Consider the following 21,645-nt stretch of genomic DNA (forward strand, 5'->3'; position numbering starts at 1 on the left):
ATTTTATTTATTTGAGAGGCAAGGTTACAGACAGAGAGTGGGAGACACAGAGAGAAAGGTCTTCCATTGCTGGCACACTCCCCACATGACTGCAATGGCCAGAGCTGGGCCAATCTGAAGCCAAGAGCCAGGAGCTTCTTCTGGGTCTCCCATCCAGGTCCAGGGGCCCAAGCACTTGGGCCATCCTACACCACCTTCCCAGGCCACCAGCAGTAAGCGGGATCAGAAGAGGAACACCCAGGATAGGAACTGGTGCTCACATGAGATGTCAGCACTGCAGACGGAAGCTTAGCCCACTACACCACAGCGCTGGCCCCAATACAGAGTCTTTTAAGCTCCTCTTCTCTTTCTCTCTCTCTCTCTCTCTCTCTTTTTTTTTTTTTTTGCTTTTTCAAATATTTGTTAAATTTTAGTACAATTTTATCATAATGTACTTATTTCTTAAACTCTGAATCAACTCTATTGTTGTAATTACATTCTTTTTTTAAATTAATTAATTTTTTAAACCTCCTTCTCTTGAAATTTTATTTCATTAGGTCTGGAATGTGTATCAAGAATATGAATGCAGGCCGGCGCCGTGGCTCAACAGGCTAATCCTCCGCCTTGCGGCACCGGCACACCGGGTTCTAGTCCCGGTCGGGGCACCGATCCTGTCCCGGTTGCCCCTCTTCCAGGCCAGCTCTCTGCTGTGGCCAGGGAGTGCAGTGGAGGAAGGCCCAAGTGCTTGGGTCCTGCACCCCATGGGAGACCAGGAGAAGCACCTGGCTCCTGCCATCGGAACAGCGCGGTGCGCCGGGCGCAGCGCGCTACCGCGGCGGCCATTGGAGGGTGAACCAACGGCAAAAGGAAGACCTTTCTCTCTGTCTCTCTCTCACTGTCCACTCTGCCTGTCAAAAAAAAAAAATCATTAAAAAAAAAAAAGAATATGAATGCAGAGTAGGCATTTGGTCTAGCAGTTAAGCTGCTGATGAGGATGCCTCTGTTCTACATTGGAGTGCTTGGATTGAATTCCTGGCTCTGCCTATGAATTCCAGCTTCGTGCTCATGCAGCCTCTGTGAAGCAGTGATGGTAGCTCAAGTAATTGGGTTATTGCCACTCACATGGGAAACTGGGATTGAGTTTCATCAGCCCCCACGTTTCATCTTGGGCTAGCCTCAGTCATGAGCATCTAGGAAGAGAAACAGTAGATGCAAGATCTTTTTTTTTTTTTTTTTGACAGAGTGGACAGTGAGAGAGAGAGAGAGAGAGAGAGAAAGGTCTTCCTTTTGCCGTTGGTTCACCCTCCAATGGCCACCGCGGTCGGTGCACCGCGTTGATCCGAAGCCAGGAGCCAGGTGTTTCTCCTGGTCTCCCATGGGGTGCAGGGCCCAAGGACTTGAGCCATCCTCCACTGCACTCCCGGGCCATAGCAGAGAGCCCGCACCGCTGCTCAATAGGCTAATCCTCCGCCTGCGGCAAGATCTTTCTGTCTCTCTTGCTGTTTCTCCTATATGGGTGCCAGGGGCGCAATTACTTGATCTGTCATCCCCTGCCTCCTGGGATGCATTAGCATAAAGCTGGTTCAGAATCCGAGTAGTCAGGACTTGAAGCAGCGCTCTAATATGGGGTGTTGGCTTTACAAGTGACAGCTTAAGTCAGTGGACCCCAGAGCCAGCCCTGTGGTAAACTTCGTAAATTCGTTTTATCACTTCACTTGTGGAGATAAACTCCTATGTGAAGATTATCAAACTCAGAAGAAACTTAGTAAACTATATCTTCATCTTTCTAGCTTATTATAGACAATATAATCTCAAAGATGTAGACTTTAGTCATTGATTCAGAATTCACCCTTCTGATGGTAGATCCTGCAATATGTATTGTAATATTTTACTTTTTAAAATTTTTTAAGATTTATTTTTTTGTTTGAAAGGCAGAATGAGAGTGAGAGAGGTTCTATCTACTGGTTCACTCTTCAAATGGCTACAGTGACTGGAGTTGGGCCAGGCTGAAAGTCAAGAGCCAAAAACTCCATTCTGGTCTCCCATGTTCGTGACAGGGACCTAAGCACTGGGGCCATATCCCACTGCCGTCCCAGGCACATCAGCAGGGAGCCGGATGGGAAGCAGGGTAGCTGAATCTAACTGGCACTGCAATATGGGTTGCTGGCATTGCAAGGGGGAGCCTAACCTACTGCACCCCAACACTGGTCCTGGATTGTAACGTTTTAAAAATGTGTAAAGAATTAGAGATAGAGTTAGATACTGCAAAGGGTATTCCCAGATAACTATGATGGAAATAGTCTTTCTAACTCTAGAAATATTTCTATATTGAATGACCAGTATTTGCTGTTAGGATCAAATTAGCTCTTCTCTAGGATGATGAATTCATGCCCTTCAGTTCTCAGTTTTCTAAACTCAGTAGCTGACTGCCTCATTTTATACCAGAATTACCTAAAGCAATCCAAGGAGTTTTTAAGTTTCTATACCTACATCAATTCACTTAAAGACCACAGCAACCTTTTCAGACAAACGTAATTTGCATTTTCCAAAGGAAGAAAATGAGACTTTCAGGAGGTTATTTATATGAATGCTACTATTAATAATTATAAGTGATGCTTATATTTTACAAAGTACTTACCATGATTTAAGACTTGGCTTATTTAGTTCATGTGCTTATTTAATGCAATATACATATAATTTATGAGGTATTGCCCGATTTGAAAGATGAGTTAGTTATCTGCGGCTGGTGCTGTGGCGCAGCAGGTGAAGCTGCCGCCTGCAGTGCTGGCATCCCATATGTGTGTCAGTTTGAGTCCCAGCTGCTCTGCTTCCCATCCAGCTCTCTTTTGGGCCCCTGTACTCGCGTGGGAAGGCCTGGAGGAAGCGCCTGGCTCCTGGCTTCAGATTGGTGCTGCTCCAGCCATTGTGGCCTGCTGGGGAGTGAACCAGCAGATTGAAGACCTCTGTCTGCCTCTCCTTCTCTCTCTGTGTAATTCTGACTTTCAAATAAATGAATAAATCTTTAAAAAAAAAAAAAAGGATGAGTTATCTGAGACTTAGAAAGTTGAAGTAATTTACTCATTAAGATAGTATGTGAAAAAAGAGCAGCAGCAAGTATAGAAGAGGAATGTGGGTGATGGATAGAGATGATGGGTTCATTTTAGACATAATGAATTTGAAATACATGAAAGGCAGCCTGGTAGAGATGTCTGGTGGGCATTTTAATTTTATAGTCTAAAGGTCCACCAAGAGAACTATTTAGAGATATTTAGAAATAATGGGCATATTGATGATTATTGGAATAATCTTGACATTTGGGCAAATTCTAGCACCCTTGCTGCCAAAACACATTGACAGTCTGTATTCCAGTCATCCTATACTACTCATTCTCAAGATGTGACCTCTACTTTCTAATCTCTCTGTGCCTTTACCCACACTTTTCCCTATTTAAGATTTCTCTTCCTTCCCTTCTTTCTGTGGAACCTTCATCCTTCCTTCCTGGACTTATTTCTCCCCCGTTATAAGCAGTTTCTCCTACCAACATATATACTGTTGATTCCTTTTTTAAAAGCACTTAATTATAGACTGCCTAATGTTACACTTACTAAGGTATGTTTTCTCCTTCTCAAGCAATTTGTGAGTCTAATGCTTCAGTGAAGTTTTTGTTTTCTTTAGGCCCCAGCTTATTCACATGGATCAATAAATACTTGTTGAATTGAATTAAGAATGTGGATTTTTTTTCTTTTGATTTATTCCCAAAATATTTGGTTTGATTCCAATTAGACTTCATAACCTTCTTTGTGTCAGGTATTTAGCCCTGTGTTACTTTATACATGCCAGTTCTCCAGATTAATGCTTTTTGTAAGTAAGCAGCTATCTATGGGCATTGATTTTAATAAAGTAATCCAGAGAGTAACTTCCAATTTTAAAAATCCTTTACATATTTACAAAGCATTTTTTTTCAAGATTTATTTAGTTATTTGGAAGGCAGAGTTACATAGAGAGGAGGAAAGACTCAGAGATCCATCTTTAATCTGAAGCCAGGAGCCTACAACTCAGTAAAGATCTCCTATGTGGGTGACAGGGGCCCAACTACTTTTGTATCATCTACTGCTTTCCCAGGTGCATTAGCAGTAAAGTGGAGCAAATGGGACTCAAACCAGTGTTATTACGGGATGTCAGTGTTACAAACAGCAGCTTAACCATCTGGGTCACATGGACCCCTGGGAAAGCATTCTTATAACTTACATATAACCAGACTACATTATTGTTTTTAGGAAAAAACCAAATTAGTTCTGTAATTATTTTGTAACAAAATTGAAAAATATAACATTATGACAGTCTGTATATTTGTTGAGAATATTAACAGATAACTTATACTTTTCTGATTTTTATTTTTTGCCTTTAGTGCATTATTTTCTGTATGACTTTTTTTTTTTTTTCCAGTGAATATGGGTTTGCAGAGAAAGTAGTTGAGGGAATTACTGTTTCTGTGAATTCCATTGTTATCAGAATTAGAGCAAAAGCCTTCAATGCATCCTTTGAACTTTCTCAGCTGCGAATCTATAGTGTAAATGCCAACTGGGAACATGGAGATTTAAGATTTACTCGTATTCAAGATCAACAGAGAGGAGAGGTAACGATTTTTAAAATTTTTTTTTTTTATTTTCAGTTGACGTACAGTATTGATACATATTTTTGGGATACAGCATGACACTTCAATTTGTTTATACAATGCATGATGATCATATTGGAGTAATTGGTATATCCTTCACCTCAGATATTTGTTCTTTCTTTTTATTTTTTTAAAAAAATCTCCGTGATAAATTTTTAAAGACATTTAAAATAATTATCTTATTGTTGTCCAGATGCATATATCACTAGATTTACTTTCCTTGCCTTTTAACTGTACTTTTCTGTGTATTATTCTTAACCATTTAATTATAAAATGCACATCTTTTAAAAATTATTACTTTAATAAATCTTTAGTTAATGGAATTATAAAGCCATATTTTAATGTCTCAGCATCTCAGAATTGAATTTTAAACTTATAAGACAAAAATATGTTGTTTAGCTGCTTTTTGGTCCATTGGTTTATATTTCACATTAAATTCCTTAGAATAAAAATATTAACAACTTTACAAGTGATCGATACAATGATAAAGATATGTTGCTGAATTTTAAGTATATAATTTTGAAAATTGAAAGCATGATAAATATATCTAGAATGTTATGAAAAGTAGTTTATTTGTATTTTTTTTTCAAATATACATTTTTATCATTTGGCATGAGTAAGTGAAGCTAATCTCTGTATTCCCATTAGGTTTTAACATTTAAAGAAATAAATTGGCAGATGATTCGAATAGAAGCAGATGCTACCCAAAGTTCACATCTTGAAATTATGTGTGCTCCTGTTCGATTAATAACCAATCAATCAAAAATCAGAGTCACGCTTAAAAGAAGAGTAAGTGAACCAGATTACTTTTTTTTCCCTTTTTTTGCCAGAAACTTTTATTTAAGGTATACAAACTTCATGATTTCATAAATACAACTTTAGGAGCATAGTGATTTTTCCCACCCCCCCTCCTCCCACCCACACTCCAAACCTTCCGCCTCCCTCTCCCATTCCCATTCATATTTTTTACTAAGATCTATTTTCAGTTATACACATAAGATTAACTCTATACAAAGTAAAGAGTTCAATAAATACTATGAGAACATAAACCTGTTCCTCAACAGTCCAGACAAGGGCTGTTGAAAATCATTACATGTCAAAGAATCAATTTCACTTCTATAGATTACCTTTTAAGTACAGATCAGGGAGAACATATGGCATTTGTACTTTTGAGACTGGCTTATTTTATTAAGTATAATGTTTTCCAGTTGCTTACATTTTGTTGCAAATGACAGGATTTTTTTTTTTACCACTATATACTAAAACTTCCAGGAATATATTGAATAGCAATGGTGAGAGAGAGCATCCTTGCCTGATTCCATATCTCAGTGGGAATGCTTCCAACTTTTCTGCATTCAATAGGACGCTGGTTGGCCCTGGGTTTGTCCTAAATTGCCTTGATTGTGTTGAGGAATGTTCCTTTTATATCCAATTTGCTTAAAGTTTTCATCATGAAAGAGTGTTGTATTTTATCAAATGCTTTCTCTGCATCTATTGAGATAATCATGTGGTTTTTGTTTTTCAATTTTTAATGTGATATATCACAGTGATTTATTTATAAGCAAATGTTGAACCATCCCTGCATACCTGATATTAATCCCTCTTGGTCTGGGTGAAGGATCATCCTGATGTGTTGTTGGAATTGATTGGCTAGTATTTTGCTGAGGATTTTCGCATCTATATTCATCAGGGAAATGGGTTTGTATTTCTCTTTCTCTGTTGTGTCTTTTTCAGGTTTAGGAATTAAGGTGATGCTGGCTTCTTAGAATTTGGAAGAATTCCTCCCTTTCAAATTTTTTGAATAACCTGAGAAGAATTGGAGTTAGTTCTTTAAATGTCTGGTAGAATTCTTCAGTGAAGCCATCCAGTCCTGGGCTTTTCTTTGCTTAGTCTTTATTACTGATTCAACTTACATCTTGGTTATTGGTCTGTTTAGGTTTTCTATGTCTTCATAGTTTAATTTTCATAGGTGTCTGTGTCCAGAAATCTATCCATTTCTTCTAGGTTTCCCAGTTCACTGGCATACAGGTATTTGTAGTAATTTCTGATGATTCTTTTTATTTTTGTGGTGTCATTATGTTTCATTTTCCATGTCAACTTTTATTTATTTGGATATTCTTCTTCCTTCTTTTTCTGGTTAGTTGGGCCAATGGTATGTCAGTTTTGTTTATTTTGTCAAAAAACAGCTCTTGTTTTGCTAATCTTTTGTATAGCTCTTTTGTTTTAATTTTTGTTTATTCTCTAATTTTAATTATTTCTTTTCTCCTACTAGTTTTGGGTTTGGTTTGCTGTTGTTTTTCTAGGTCTGTGAGATGCACTGATAGCTCATTTATTTGGTGCCTTTCCAGTTTCTTGATGTAGGCACCAATTGCTAAAACTCTCTTCTTAACGCTACTTTTGCTGTATCTTATAAGTTTTGATATGTTGTATTGTCATCTTTATCTGTTTCCAGAAAATTTTTGATTTCTTCCATGACCTACTATTTATTCAGGAGCATGCTGTTCAGTCTTCATTTGTTTTTCATATGTTCTAGAGATTCCTGAGTTGTTGATTTCCAGCTTCATTACATTGTCATCAGGGAAGATGCATGGCATGATTTTGATTACTGTGAAATTGCTGAGACTTGCTTTATGGCCTAGCATGTGGCCAATCCTAGAGAAAGTTCCATGCACTGGTGAGAAGAATGTATATTCTTAGACTGTAGGATGAAGAATTCTGTAGATAGCTGTTAGGTCCATTTGGTCGATTAGCCCTGTTGTTTCATTTCTGATTTTCTGTCTGTTTGATCTGTTCATTACTGAAAGTGGGATATTGAAATCTCCCATAACTATTTTATTGGAGACTATGTCTCCCTTTAGATCCCTTAACATTTGTTTTAAATAGCCAGGTGCCCTGTAATTAGGTGCACATATGTTTATAATAGTTACATCTTCCTGTTGAATTGATCCCTTAATCATTACATAGTGTTTTTCTTTGTCTCTTTTAAAAGGTTTTGTATTAAAGTCTAATTTGTCTGATATTAGGATAGCTACGCCAGCTTTTTTTGGTTTCTTTTATCATGGAATATCTTTTTCCATCCTTTTACTTTCAGTCTGTGTGCATCTTTGTTGGTGAGATGTGTTGCTTGTAGGCAACAAATAGATGGGTTTTGTCTTTTAGTCCATTCAGCCAATGTGTGTCTTTTAACTGGAGAGTTGAGACTATTTACATTCATGGTGACTATTGATAAGTAACAACTTTGCCCTGTCATTTTTCCATAAATATTCCTATTTTTTACTCTGGATTTCCTTTGTACATTTCCTGGGAGATTTCCTTCCTTTGCCTTCTTTTGTACTGATGACCATCTTTCTGTGTTTCTGTGTGCAGCATATCCCTAAGCATCTTCTGCAGGCTTGGACAGGTGGTGACAAATTCTTTCAATTTCTGTTTGCCAAGGAAGGTCTTTATTTCACCTTCATTCATAAATGAGAGCTTTGCATGGTATAGTTTCTGAGTTTAAGGTTCTTTTCTCTTAATACTTGGAATATATCTTACCATTCTCTCCTAGCCTATAGGGTTTATGATGAGAATTCCACTCTGAGTTTAATTGGAGATCCTCTAAAAGTAATGTGGTGTTTCTCTCGTGCATATTTTAGAATATTTTCTTTATGTTTTACTGTGGAGAGTTTGATTACGATGTATTGTGGTGAAGATCTTTTCTGATCATATCTATTAGGAGTTCTGTGTGCTTCCTGTACTTGACTGTCCCTTTGTTTCTTCGAATTAGGTAAGTTTTCTCTAATGAATTACTAAAAAAGGTCTTCTAATCCATTCTCTCTTTTCATGCCTTCAGGAACTCCTAAGACCCATATGTTGGGTCATTTGATAGTATCCTATAAATCTCCAACTCCATTTTCTCACTCATTATTTATTTTCTTGGTTTGACTGTTAAATTTCCACAGATTGGTCTTCTAATTTTTTGCCTTGCCGAGTCTGTTAAGGCTTTCCATTGCATTTTTTATTTGTTTTATTGAATTCTTCATTTCTAATATTTTATTTTGATTTCTCTTTAAAAATCACAATTTCATGGAAAAATGTTATGTATAGATTTCTTTAATTTGTGGATTTGCTTCAGATTACTCCTAAGTAATCCTTTTTGAATTCCATTTCTGACATTTCTTGAATATTTTCATTTTCACATTCTAGTATTGAAGTGTTGTATTCCTTTAGGAGTATCATTTTGTCTTCCTTATTCTTGTTTCTTGAATTTCTGTGTTTATGGAGATACTTGTGGTTTTGTTTTTTTTTTCTTTTTCCCCTGTGATGGCTTTTATCTTTGGACTGTTCCTCTGTGGCTCAGTGGAGTATCAGCTCTTTCAGTGAATACCCAGAGGTGTGAGGTAGGTATAGCCAGGGAGATCTGTTCATTGCTTCAGGGTGAGGGGATGTCCAAGGTGACACCCAAATTGGGTGTGGTAAATCTCTCCCTTTTTTTTAGTCAGAGGGTTCACTCCCCTCTGATAAAAAAAAAGCTTTGTTGTGGTCACCTCATGCTTACCTCCTCTCCTTCTAGGAGACTAGTGCCCAGGTGCTAGCCCCAGTGGGTGCAATGCTCATCTGCACCACAAGAACCAAAGGATCTGTGCAGTTCTCAGTATGAGCACTGATCTCGCATCAGTGACATTCACCAGGCAATCAGGGAGCCCTAAGCAGGTGGAACTGCCCTGAGATCCAGCCACACCCTAGGCCCTCCCACACAGCCACAGTGTTTTTACAGTCCCAGCACACAAGGCTCCCACAGTCGTGAGTGCCCAGCCCCCTGTCAATTCTCCCAGCTAGACTCGGGCATCTCCTCTCAGCTATTTGCTTGGACACACAGACATAAGCTGGTGCAGCTGTTATGTATCTTCAAAATGGCTCCCTCCCTCTTACTTTACAGGATGACCATGCCAGGTGGTCAGGGAGAGAGAAATGTGCTCCCCACCTTTTTTTTCCTCTAGGTTGACAGTTACAGTGTCTCCTACAGTGCTGCATGCAGATTCATGCCAGGCTCTTACAGTGGCTTGGGCTGCTGCAATCTGGTCTCACCTCACCCTCCAAAGCTGATGCTGAGGCTCTGGGCTGCTAGGGTCCTGAGTTGTGCATGTGTACACCCTCTATGTAGATCCACAGTGTTCTTCTAATTTGCTTGGAGTTTCCTCTGTAGTTTTCTCCCTAGCAATTCCCTGAGATTGCACTCTCCACTTTTTCTTTTTAACTATTTATCTACTAGACTAGAGCAGTAAGCTCGCTCCCTATTTTGCCATCTTGGAAATCTCCGGCATATGTCCGCATTGCCTTTTTGATTCATGTATTATCTTTTGGAATTGATGGAAAGTTTTAAGTATTTTTTTTTGTAAAATATTGCATTCTACATATGTATATATGTATGTATATATGTGTACATAAATATAGCAATATTTGTAGAAAGTGTAACTAAAACATTCCTCAGTCTTTCAGATGTAATATTTAAGTTTTCAAGGATTTAGTTTTGACAAATTGAATAATTCCTCAGTTGCCAAATATGTATTGAATATTTACTGTCTTAGAATTTCATTTCTCTTATTGAATTTTGCTTATGAATAGGTAAACAGCACAATCTTCATTGTTAGTATCCGAAATTATTATCTTTAATAGCAAATTAAGTTATGACTGGCAATTTAGATGAATGGAGAAAGTAGTTACTTTTGGATAACAGATTAAGAATCTGCTATGGTTTGTGATAAAAGCTAATGAAGAACTCATGACTTTTTTAAGGTATAGCTCACAATATGCTTTGTATTATCAGCACAAATAACTGCCAAGTTTAATTGGAAAAAATTTTTTCAGATTTATAGTAGTTTACACAGATAATATGAAGTGTGATTAAACTGGCATTTTAGTTTTAATTAATTTTTATGCCCCCTTTACTACCAGAATGAGTAGAATTAATACAGGTAATTATATTATTTGTCAGCTCTAAATGCAAAATTTAATTATGTGTGTTCTGTATAATCTGTACTTGTTAAATAGTACAGGAATTTGCTTCTGTTTTATTTCCAGTATGAGGAGATTTGTTGAATGAATATTTAAGTTCATTCAAAAACCTTGCACCGGTTTAGTATAACAAATGCACTGGATAAGGTTTCTTGGCTTAACTTTCTATATCTTTTTTTTTTTTTCTGACAGTTAAAGGACTGCAATGTCATAGCAACAAAGTTAGTTCTAATACTTGATGACTTATTGTGGGTTTTAACGGATTCCCAGTTGAAGGCTATGGTACAATATGCAAAATCTCTTAGTGAAGCAATAGAAAAATCAACAGAACAAAGGAAGAGTATGGCTCCTGAACCTACACAGGTATGCTATGAAATTAACAGGAAAAGATTTACTTTACATGTCAGTATGAAGGATTTTTTTTAAAGTTCATGGAAAATATTTATGATGAAAAAACTACACATGGATTTCAAAGATTATTTGCACCAAAATAAGCCTAGCTTTTAATTTCATTTCTCACAGAGTTTCAATAGTACCCTCATAGTTTAAAAATCATAATGGTTAGTTGGTGTTTTCTTTATGTGAAATAGATTATAAGACCTTGAGTCTAATAATCTCTATCTAAATCTCTTATTGACTTAATAATTTTACATGCTATCTAAATGAAAACAGTAAATGTAGTATTTGTCTATATAGTGTTTATTTGGAGATCTGTAGTAAATACTAGATTATTGACAAAAATATTTGATATTAAGGGCAGGCTTTTGGCCTACTGGTTAAGACGCTTGCATCCTCTATTGGAATGCCTGAGTTTGATTCTTAGCTCTGACTCTACTCTAGCTTCCTGCTATTGCAGACCCTGGGAGGCAGTAGATGATGGCTCAGTTATTGGGTTTTGACTATCCATGCAGACACCCATATTGAGTCCCAGATCCTTTCTTCAGCATGGCCCAGACATGGCCATTATAGGCATTTGGAGAGTGAAACAATGGATACATTTTTTGTGCTAGTGTGCATGCTCTCTCCCCAGTCCCCACCCCCCCCTTTTTTTCTGCATCTTGAATTTATTTTAAAAAAGGATTTGATGTTATAATTCCTGTTTCCATCCAGTTAAAATACAATTTTCAACCTGCTAAAGTAAAGGCAAATAGAATTAAAATCTGGATAATAGCACTTAAGAGATGTATGAGAATTAGTAGTGCAGAGAGCTAAAGCTATGGAGAATTGCTAATGTTGAATACAGAACTTCTGTTACAGTTCTCTGATGGCTAGGGCACAAAGGTGGTGGCGCATAATGAGCTATTAGATTATCACTTTTTAATTTAAAAGCATTGCTAGTTTGAAGAGAAGAAAGTTTTTTGGTCCTTCCCAATACTAAATTCTGAGTGCTAATGCAAGATCATTTTTAATTTTTGTTTCATTTGAAAGACAGAGTTACAGAGAGAAGAGAGAGGGAGAGAAAGGGATCTTCTGTCAGTTCATTCTCCAAATAGCTGCCATGCCTGGGCTGGGCCAGACCGAAACCAGGAGCCTGGAACTCCATCCGGTTTTCCCATGTGGGTGCAGGAGCCCAAGCACTTAGGCCATCTTCTGCTGCTTTCCCGGGTGCATTAGCACGGAGATGGATGGGAAGCAGAAGCAGCCGGGATTAGAACTGGCACCCATATGGGATGCCAGTTTTGCAGCCAGCAGCTAAACCTACTGTACCACAAGGCTGGCCTCTGCAAGATCTTTGTTAGAAGGTCAGGGACAACTGCAATGAGTAATATCTGAGAATTTTATAGAAAGTGCAAATTTTTATATCTATGCCTAATAAAAAGGAGATTTTATAAAACTATACTTCTATGAAGCTGCTTTATTTGAAACAGTAATACATCTCATGTGTACAGCTTTTTGCTTGGTAGTCATGCGTGGTACCTGAAAATGGCATGAATTCGAGTCTTTCAGTGACTATCAAATTGGCATTATTTTCTTCCTGCCTGCTGTGTTGTAAGATGCATGATGTTAAAAATAAATGTTGTCTAATTTTATCCTCAAGGATCTTAAGAGTATAATAGGAAGTCAATTATAAAATATTGCAGTTCGACATAAATATCAGTGTGAAAAAGTAAGAGGTATAAGAACTGTAAAAGCAGGACCAGCTCTGTGGTGTAACTGGGTAAAGCCACCACCTGCAGTATCGGCATCCCATATGACTGCCGGTTCGAGACCCAGCTCTCTTCCGTGGCCTGGGAAAACAGTGGAAGATGGCCAAAGTCCTTGGGCACCTGCATCTGCCTGGGAGACCTGGAAGAAGCTCCTGGCTCCTAACTTCGGATTGGCTCAGCTCTAGCCATTGCAGCCATTTGGGGAGTGGACCAGCAGATGGAAGATCACGCTCTCTGTCTCTGCTTCTGCCTTTCAAATAAATAAATATTTTTTAAAAAAACTGTAGAAGCACAGAAACGCTTTAATTAATTGCTTGCAGAGTTTTGAAAGGTTTCACCAAGAGAAAAATGAAACGTTCATAAGCAGATTGGGAGAAAGGAATTTCAGAAGAGAAAATAGAATCTGAAAAAGTATGGTGGTGGTAGAGAACATGGTATTTTCTGATTAAAAATGAGCTTGGTTTTACTAGAGCAGTGTATTTAGTAGGAGTGAGGTAAAATATGTCTCTGAAGATATATTACAACTTTTCACATTTTCTGTTTTAGAGGAGATTAAATTCCATATTGTCCACTTTAATGTATGCTCTTTCTTAAACTTGATCCGCCTGAGAATATGTTGGTGTCAAGATGTCAGACTGGCTCTCCCTTTCCATAATTATTTTTATCCTACCTACAAATGAATGGCATTCTTCTTTTTTTATTTTTTTTAACTTTTATTTAGTAAATATAAATTTCCAAAGTACAGTTTATGGATTGCAATGGCTTTTTCCTCCCCATAACTTCCCTCCCACCCGCAACCCTTCAATCTCCCACTCCCTCTCCCATTCCATTCACATCAATTCATTTTTCAATTATCTTTATATACAGAAGATCAATTTAGCATATATTAAGTAAAGATTTCAGCAGTTCGTACCCACACAGAACATAAAGTATAAAATACTGTTTGAGTACTAGTTATAGCATTAATTCACATTGTACAACACATTAAGGACAGAGATCCTACATGAAGAGTAAGTACACAGTGACTCCTGTTGTTGACTTAACAAATTGACACTCTTGTTTATGGCGTCAGTAATCTCCCTAGGCTCTAGTCATGAGTTGCCAAGGCTATGGAAGCCTTTTGAGTTCGCTGACTTCAATCTTATTTAGACAAGGTCGTAGTCAAAGTGGAAGTTCTCTCCTCCCTTCAAAGAAAGGTACCTCCTTCTTTGATGGCCCGTTCTTTCTACTGGGATCTCACTCACAGAGATCTTTCATTTAGGTCCCCCGCCTTTTTTTTTTTTTTTTTTTTTTTTGCCAGAGTGTCTTGGCTTTCCATGCCTACAATACTCTCATGGGCTCTTCAGCCAGATCCGAATGCCTTAAGGGCTGATTCTGAGGCCAGAGTGCTATTTAGGACATCTGCCATTCTATGAGTCTGCTGTGTCTCTTGCTTCCCATGTTGGATCTTTCTCTCCCTTTTTGATTCTATCAGTTAGTACTAGCAGACACTAGTATTGTTTATGTGACCGCTTGGACTCTTAGACCTATCAGAGTCATCAATTGTGAACTGAAATTGATCACTTGGACTAGTGAGATGGCATTGGTACATGCCACCTTGATGGGATTGTATTGGAATCCCCTGGCACGTTTCTAACTCCACCATTTGGGGCAAGTCAGCTTGAGCATGTCCCAAATTGTACATCTCTTCTCTCTCCTATTCCCACTCTTATATTTAACAGGGATCACTTTTCAGTTAAAATTTAAACACCTAAGAATAATTGTGTGTTAATTACAGAGTTCAACCAATAGTATTAAGTAGAACAAAAAAATACTAAAAGGGATAAAGTATTAAATTGTACATCAACAGTCGGGACAAGGACTGATCAAGTCACTGTTTCTCATAGTGTCCATTTCACTTCAACAGGTTTCCATTTTGTGTTCGGTTAGTTGTCACCAATCAGGGAAAACAAATGATATTTGCCTCTTTGGGACTGGCTTATTTCACTCAGCATGATGTTTTCCAGATTCCTCCATTTTGTTGCAAATGACTGGATTTCATTGTTTTTTACTGCTCTATAGTATTCTATAGAGTACATGTCCCATAACTTCTTTATCCAGTCTACTGTTGATGGGCATTTGGGTTGGTTCCAGGTCTTAGCTATTGTGAATTGAGCTGCAATAAACATTAAGGTGCAGGCCACTTTTAATTTCCTTTGGGTAAATTCCAAGGAGTGGGATGGCTGGGTTGTATGGTAGGGTTATATTCAGGTTTCAGGAATCTCCAGACTGACTTCCACAGTGGCTTTACCAGTTTGCATTCTCACCAACAGTGGGTTAGTGTCCCTTTTTCCCCACATCCTCTCCAGCATCAGTTGTTGGTAGATTTCTGAATGTGAGAATGGCATTCTTCTTACTGTCCTCTGTCTATGATGGATTTTTCCAGGAGAGGTTAAAAAAAAAAAAAAAAAAGGAAGTGAAAAAAAGAAAGAAAACCCTCCAGGAAATGGGAGTGAGAGGCAATTTGAAATATGGCTGTGGCATAGCAGGTCAAGTGGTTGCCTGCAGTGCCAGCATCTCATATGGGCGCCAGTTCAAGACCCGGCTGCTGCACTTCCAATCCAGCTCTCTTCTATGACCTGGGAAAGCGGTAGGAGATGGCCCAAGTCCTTGGGCCCCTGTACCCAAGTGGGAAGACCTAGAAGAAGTTCCTGGCTCCTGGCTTTGGATCAGCACAACTCTGGCCATTGTGTCCAGTTGGAGAGTGAACTAGTGAATGGAAGATGTCTCTCTCTCTCTCTCTTTCTTTCTCTCTCTCTCTGCCTCTCCTTCTTTCTCTGTGTAACTCTGACTTTCAAATAAATAAATCTTAAAAAAAAAAAAAAGAAATATGGCTGTACTTGTCGGATATTAATGGCTCTACTAATCAAGTATCAAGTCAAGTAATTTCCATTTCTTTCCTTTCAACACAGTTGAGGGAGAATCTGATAATTGTCAGCTGTTCAAATCATTAGAACTATGTATTTTCTGTTTACAAAGATTTGTTTTTATATTTATTTGAAAGGCAGAGTTAGAGAGAGTGCACAGGCATGTGAGAGAGATTCCATCTGTTCTTTCATTTTGCAAATAGCTACAGTGGCTGGAGCTGAGCCAGGAGAAAGCCAAGAGCTTGAAAGTCCATGCATGTCTCCCGTGTAGGTGGTTGGGGCCCAAGTACTGAAGCCATCTTCTGCTGACTTTCCAGGCACTTTAGCCAGAGCTGGGTGAGAAGTGGAACAAGCAGGACTTGATCTGTCACTCATAGAGGATGCCTGCATTACATATGGTAGCTTAAGCCACTGCGCCTCAACAAAGGATTAATTTTTTTTTTTTTTTTTAGTGGGAGGTAAAAGTAGCAAAGTTTATTAGGGTAGAGACATCCGTAAAAACGGATGGGCACCTCTCCAGACAGGACCTGAGAGAGAGTGCCCAGTCGCTCAGACTCGGGGAGAGCGGGGCTGCATGGGTGAGTGGAGAGTACACCTGGCCAGGCCAGGCCAGGCGGGCGGCTCAGCAAAGATGCAGAGAGCTGAGCGTGCAGTCCAGTTGAGGCTGGGGGTTTTTAAGGAGATGGGTCTTGCTTCCCCACCTCTGCTCCTCTTGGAACAAAGGGCTTTTTGGATGTAAATAGAAAAACTTCTCTTGAAGGTCTGAAACAAAGGACTTTATGGATGCAAATGTTATCAGACAGGGAGGAAGGGAGCAGGGTGTTTGAGATGCAGATACTAGGCTGCACCTGGGAGATTGTGGAAAATTTATCAGGCGGGAAGCAGGAGGGGTGAGGGCCTCCACCTGGCAGGTTATCAGGTAGAAGGGGGCAGGGCAGGCAGGATGCGAAATCTGGGCTTCCCCTGAAACATTGTTAGGATGACTTTGAGATGCAGATGCATACAGATGTCTTCTCTTTAGGCCTGTCACACACAGATAAGCTCATAACTGACTTCCTACCTAACATTCCCCTCTCAAGAGGAATACCCAAAATTCTTTTTGGGATTATGGATGGAGTTCCGTCTTCTGTAACTTCTTCAAAGCTGGCATGTGGGCGTTGAGGGAGATTTGGGTATTTCCTCTTGCTATCTGTCTTATGGTGTGTGACAGTGGCCTTGGAAAGACTGTCCTGCTCAGTCCAGAGGGCTGCTCAGGTCGTCCAATGGAATGGGCTGGAAGCCTTGTCTGACGACCATTTGGAGTTTGACAGCCTTTAGTCTGTTAGAGACAAAAGGAACAAGGGCATTAAAAACACACAGTCAAAAGAGAAGCAGCAAGATTACAGACGTTATTGGGCCAAGGAGAGGAAATAGTCAGGATTTCCATGACCAGATTTCAGGCCAGAAATCCCAGCCCTGCTTGGCCTGGTCCTGGAGCTGTTTGGAATTGTCCAGGAAAAGTACAAATTTGGGTTTGTACCTGTCCAGTCTGATTGACCCAGAGACAACATTCTTCCTGGAGCATGGCACTGATACCCCCTGGAACAGCAGTTAGCATGTTTATTAGATCACTTTGTGAATTCTAGCTTGTAACTTGAATGAATCCAAAGAATTGCTTTGCTGAACCAAACTCTTGATTCCAGTATTTATTCATGTGAACAGTTTTCCAGAACTTAAATTTCTAAAAGCAAATATAGAATTGATGGTGGAACTTGTATAATTCTACCAATAAGTAGCAATGAGATATCTTCAGAATCCTTAAAGAGATCTGATTTTTAAATTTGGGCAAAGAATGGTTTCACTGAACAAGTGGCCTGTTTTAGCCATGAAAAGTGTTATATGTTGAGGAATTTGGACATTTTTAATAGGTGTCTGAGAGCCAATGGAAGTAGAGAATGACAGTTGTTTTTTTTTTTTTTTAAGATTTTATTTATTTATTTGAAAGGCAGAGTTACAGATGGAAAGAGAGTCTTCCATCTGCTGGTTCATTCTCCAGTTGGCTGCAACGGCCAGATCTGGGCCGATCTGAAGCCAGGAGCCAGGATTTTCTTCCGAGTCTCCCACATGGGTGCAGGGGTCCAAGTGCTTGGGCTGTTCTCCACTGCTTTCCTAAGCCATAAGCAGAGAGCTGGATTGGATGAGGAGCAGCTAGGACATGAACGCACAAGCATGCACCCATATAGAATGCAGGCACCTATTTAGGATGCCAGCAGCAAAGGCTTAGCCTCCTTCACTACAGCGCCGATCTCCAAGAGGAAGACAATCTTAAATTCCCCCTCACAAATAAGGAAGGATTACTGTAGTACCATCGTAAATACTAGTTTGTTAAAGCTTTGAGCATAGATGGAAAAAAATATGAGAAAAAGTCACTTTTCTGATGGAAGTCAATTTAACAATAAAATTTAATAGTTTTGCTTGAGCCCTTGAAACTTAAAGTTTTAACTATATTTCATATTTCTAACCACTCTACTCTTTTTAAAAAAGTTTTTAAAATTCATTTATTTGAAAGGCAGAGTGACAGAGAGCTGGTTTACTGCCCAAATAGCCACAATTGCAGGGGCTGGCCCAGGCTGAAGCCAGGAGCCAGTGATGCTATCTTGGCCTCCCATGTGTATGGCTAAGACCCAAGTGGTTAGGCCATCATACTTCGCTTCCCAGGTGCATTAGTAGGGAGCTGGATCAGAAACAGAGTAGCTAGGACTGCAACTGGCACTCTGACATGGGATGTGGAGATTCCAAGATACAACTTAACTGTAACACATGCCTACTTTCAGTAGTTACTGTGTACCCCAATAATTTTACTTGAGAGATTCTTGTTTACTAAGTATACTTTCCATTCATTTACAATGTGATTATTGTATATAAATATTTAAAAGAGTCACTGAGAGAGAGGGAGTCATAGGATGGAGAGAGAGAGAGACCGACCTTCCATCCACTGGTTCACTCCCCAAATCAGAGTCCCAAGCACTTGAGCTATCTTCTGTTTTTCCAGGTATGTTATCAGGAAGCTGAATTGGAAGTGGAGCAGCCAAAACTTAAAACTGGTGCTCTAATATGGGATGCTAGTTAAGCAGCAGTTACCACTGTGCCAAAATGCAAGCCATTGATTGTAGTTCTTAATAGATAATCCACACTAAATACATATACTTTGATTTTCCACGAATACCTTTATTTTATTAAAATTTCTAACTCTGAAAATTGGTAATTTTAACTAGAAAATTTGGTATTGATTTTAATTATTACCAAATTATCATGTACAGTTCTGTGTCTCATATTTCAGATCATTTCACAGTATACCTGTGGATACATTCATTTTAGTCTGTAAGAGGTTCAAGAGTGTCTTTACGCTTCAGTGGAGTGTTCTATGCTTTTTCTCTTTAAAATACTTGAATTCACAGCCTGTTTATTCCTTCTGCTTTCTGGTTTCTTCAGATATATATGTTCAAAGGACATATCCCATTTGTTATGACAGAGTAGTACCAAAGCACTTAATGTTCTACGTAATGTCACCCAGGGCTTTCATGAGAAAGCAAATTATTTTCCTTTTTAAAAAAAATTATTTATTTATTTATTTGAAAGAGTTAGAGGAAGAGACAGAGAGAGATCCATCTACTGGTTCACTCCCCAAATGGGAGCAATGGCTGGGACTGGGCCAGGCTGAAGTCAGGAGTCAGGAGCTTCTACTGGATCTCTCACGTGGGTGCTGGGCCTCAAGCACTTGGGCTATCTTCTTGCTGCTTTCCCAAGCACATTAGCAGGGAGCTGGATCAGAAGTGGAAAAGCCAGCACTCAAACCAGTGCCCATATGGGATGCCTGTGTTGCTTTACCTGCTACACTACAGCACCAACCTGAAGCGAATTATTTCTGCAGGTTTTATAGCAGTGAATGCAGGGCCTACATTTGTTTTCCTTTTAATATCTATAACTAATAGCATTCAAATAAATTGCCCTTTATAGTTAATAACTATTTTCTAAAATAAGAATCATAAATATGTAAATATAACTATTCATATATTTACTAAAATATTGGGTTCATGTGCCAATTGCATATCATTCTCCAGTTTAAAAATTTTTCATTTTATTCTCATATAATGCAAAAAATAACTTAAGAAAGTAAATTATTGACATGAAAGGAAATGTATTGTACTGATTTTTCTGACTTTCACTACAGAAAATATTTATATAAAATATAAAATATGAAATTTCATAATGATAATGCAATTTTAAATTCTTTTAGAGCTCTACAGTAACCCCATCTACCCAGCAAGTGAAGACACCACAGACTTCAAATGCTCCTGATCTAAATGATGCAATTGTGAAACTGTTCAATGATTTTGATGTTAAAGAAACCTCCCATCATTTAGTGATTTCTCACTTGGATCTACATATCTGTGATGACATTCATGCTAAAGAAAAAGGTAATAAAGCCTGCTTATTTCAAATTATTTTGTTTCTTCTAGAATCAACTACAAATTGGATTGTTTATATATTATGTAGTATGTAGTATAAGATAATTTGTCATAATTCTATCATTTATGTGAATATGTAAATGATAGGTACAATTTTATTGATTGATTTGAGAGACAGAAAGCTAGAGAAGGAGAGCTCTCATCTGCTGGCTCACTCCCACTGTACCCACTGTGCCCTAGATTGGGCTGGGACTGAAGCCATGAGCTGAAAATGGAATATAGGTGTCCCAGATAATTGACAGGAACCCAACTACTTGGGCCATCCCTTCTGTCTCTCCAAATCAGGGTTAGCTGGAAGCTAGACTCAGGAGTCAGAGCAGGGAATGGAATGCAGATACTCTGTGGGACATAGATATCTTTTTTTTTTTTTTAAGATTTATTTATTTATTTATTTGAGAGGCAGAGTTACAGACAGAGGTAGAGACAGAGAGACAAGCCTTCCATTCATTGGTTCACTTCCCAAATGCCGCAACAGCCAGAGCTGGAATGATCTGAAGCCTGTAGCCAGGAGCTTCTTTTGGGTCTCCTATGTGGGTGCAGGGACCCAAGGACTTGGGCTATGTTTCAGTGCTCTCCCAGGCCATACCAGAGAGCTGGATCGGAAGTGGAACAGCCAGGACGGAATCAGTGCTCATATGGGATGCCAGTGCTGCAGGCGGAGGCTTAACCTACTATGCCACAGTGCCGACTCCCACATGGGCGTCTTAACTGCCATTCTAAATGCCTATTCCTTGAAAAATATATAATTTGAAGCATTATATATTGTTATAAAATTTTACTTTGCTTTAGAAACTAGTACTTAAGCTTACTTACTTATTTGCTATCGATCCTAACAGTAAAATTATGTTAAAAAATAATTAAAGATTGAATAAATATGCTTGGATGAAATGCTGGATTTGCCTTTCAATTAATGTTGAATTGTTCATAAATTAAATTTTAGCCTAGTATTAATTATACATGTTTTCAAAATTTTAGTATACCTGTATATTTCTGGACCTGTGTGCATTTAAGCACAACTATTGACAATTTAACATTTTGTATTCCCCTCCCCTCTCCTCTCAGAATTTGATTAGTAAGCTAAATTCCACTAGGAATTTTTTTTTTCAATCTTTTTGGTTTTTTCCTCTTATTTTTCCTTATTAGTAGACACAGGCAACAGATGCAAGAACAGCTTCTTGGTCACTTTGTAAATGTGTGGTTCTTTGATCTAGGTGCTCAGCATTTCTGTTTCTCTATTGGCGAGTGTCTCTGGCCCACAGGTGTTGGGGGTGGTAGGGGTTGTGTACAGCTGTTGGGCCTACATCAAAAACAATAGTTCTTAAACTTTGGTTAGCATTAGAATCAAGTTGGGGATCTTTGTAAAATGGAGATATCTGACCTGTGTACTTCAGACCTGAATCAGAATCTATGAAAAATGTTGCTTACTCCCCGAATAC

General features: G+C 38.6%; 1 protein-coding gene across 2 annotated transcripts in view; it reads left to right on the top strand.

Annotated features, from left to right (window-relative positions):
• BLTP3B (bridge-like lipid transfer protein family member 3B) overlaps nt 1–21,645 on the top strand; it is a 134,678-nt gene that overhangs the window by 64,045 nt on the left and 48,988 nt on the right. For both annotated transcript variants that reach the window (XM_062203072.1, XM_062203071.1), the window contains 4 exons: nt 4,426–4,615; nt 5,303–5,443; nt 10,841–11,011; nt 19,978–20,158. In XM_062203072.1, coding sequence (XP_062059056.1) covers nt 4,426–4,615; nt 5,303–5,443; nt 10,841–11,011; nt 19,978–20,158 — 683 coding nt within the window. The remainder of the gene's footprint in view (nt 1–4,425; nt 4,616–5,302; nt 5,444–10,840; nt 11,012–19,977; nt 20,159–21,645) is intronic.

Source organism: Lepus europaeus, chromosome 10, assembly GCF_033115175.1.
Source record: "Lepus europaeus isolate LE1 chromosome 10, mLepTim1.pri, whole genome shotgun sequence".
Taxonomy (NCBI): Eukaryota; Metazoa; Chordata; class Mammalia; order Lagomorpha; family Leporidae; genus Lepus; species Lepus europaeus.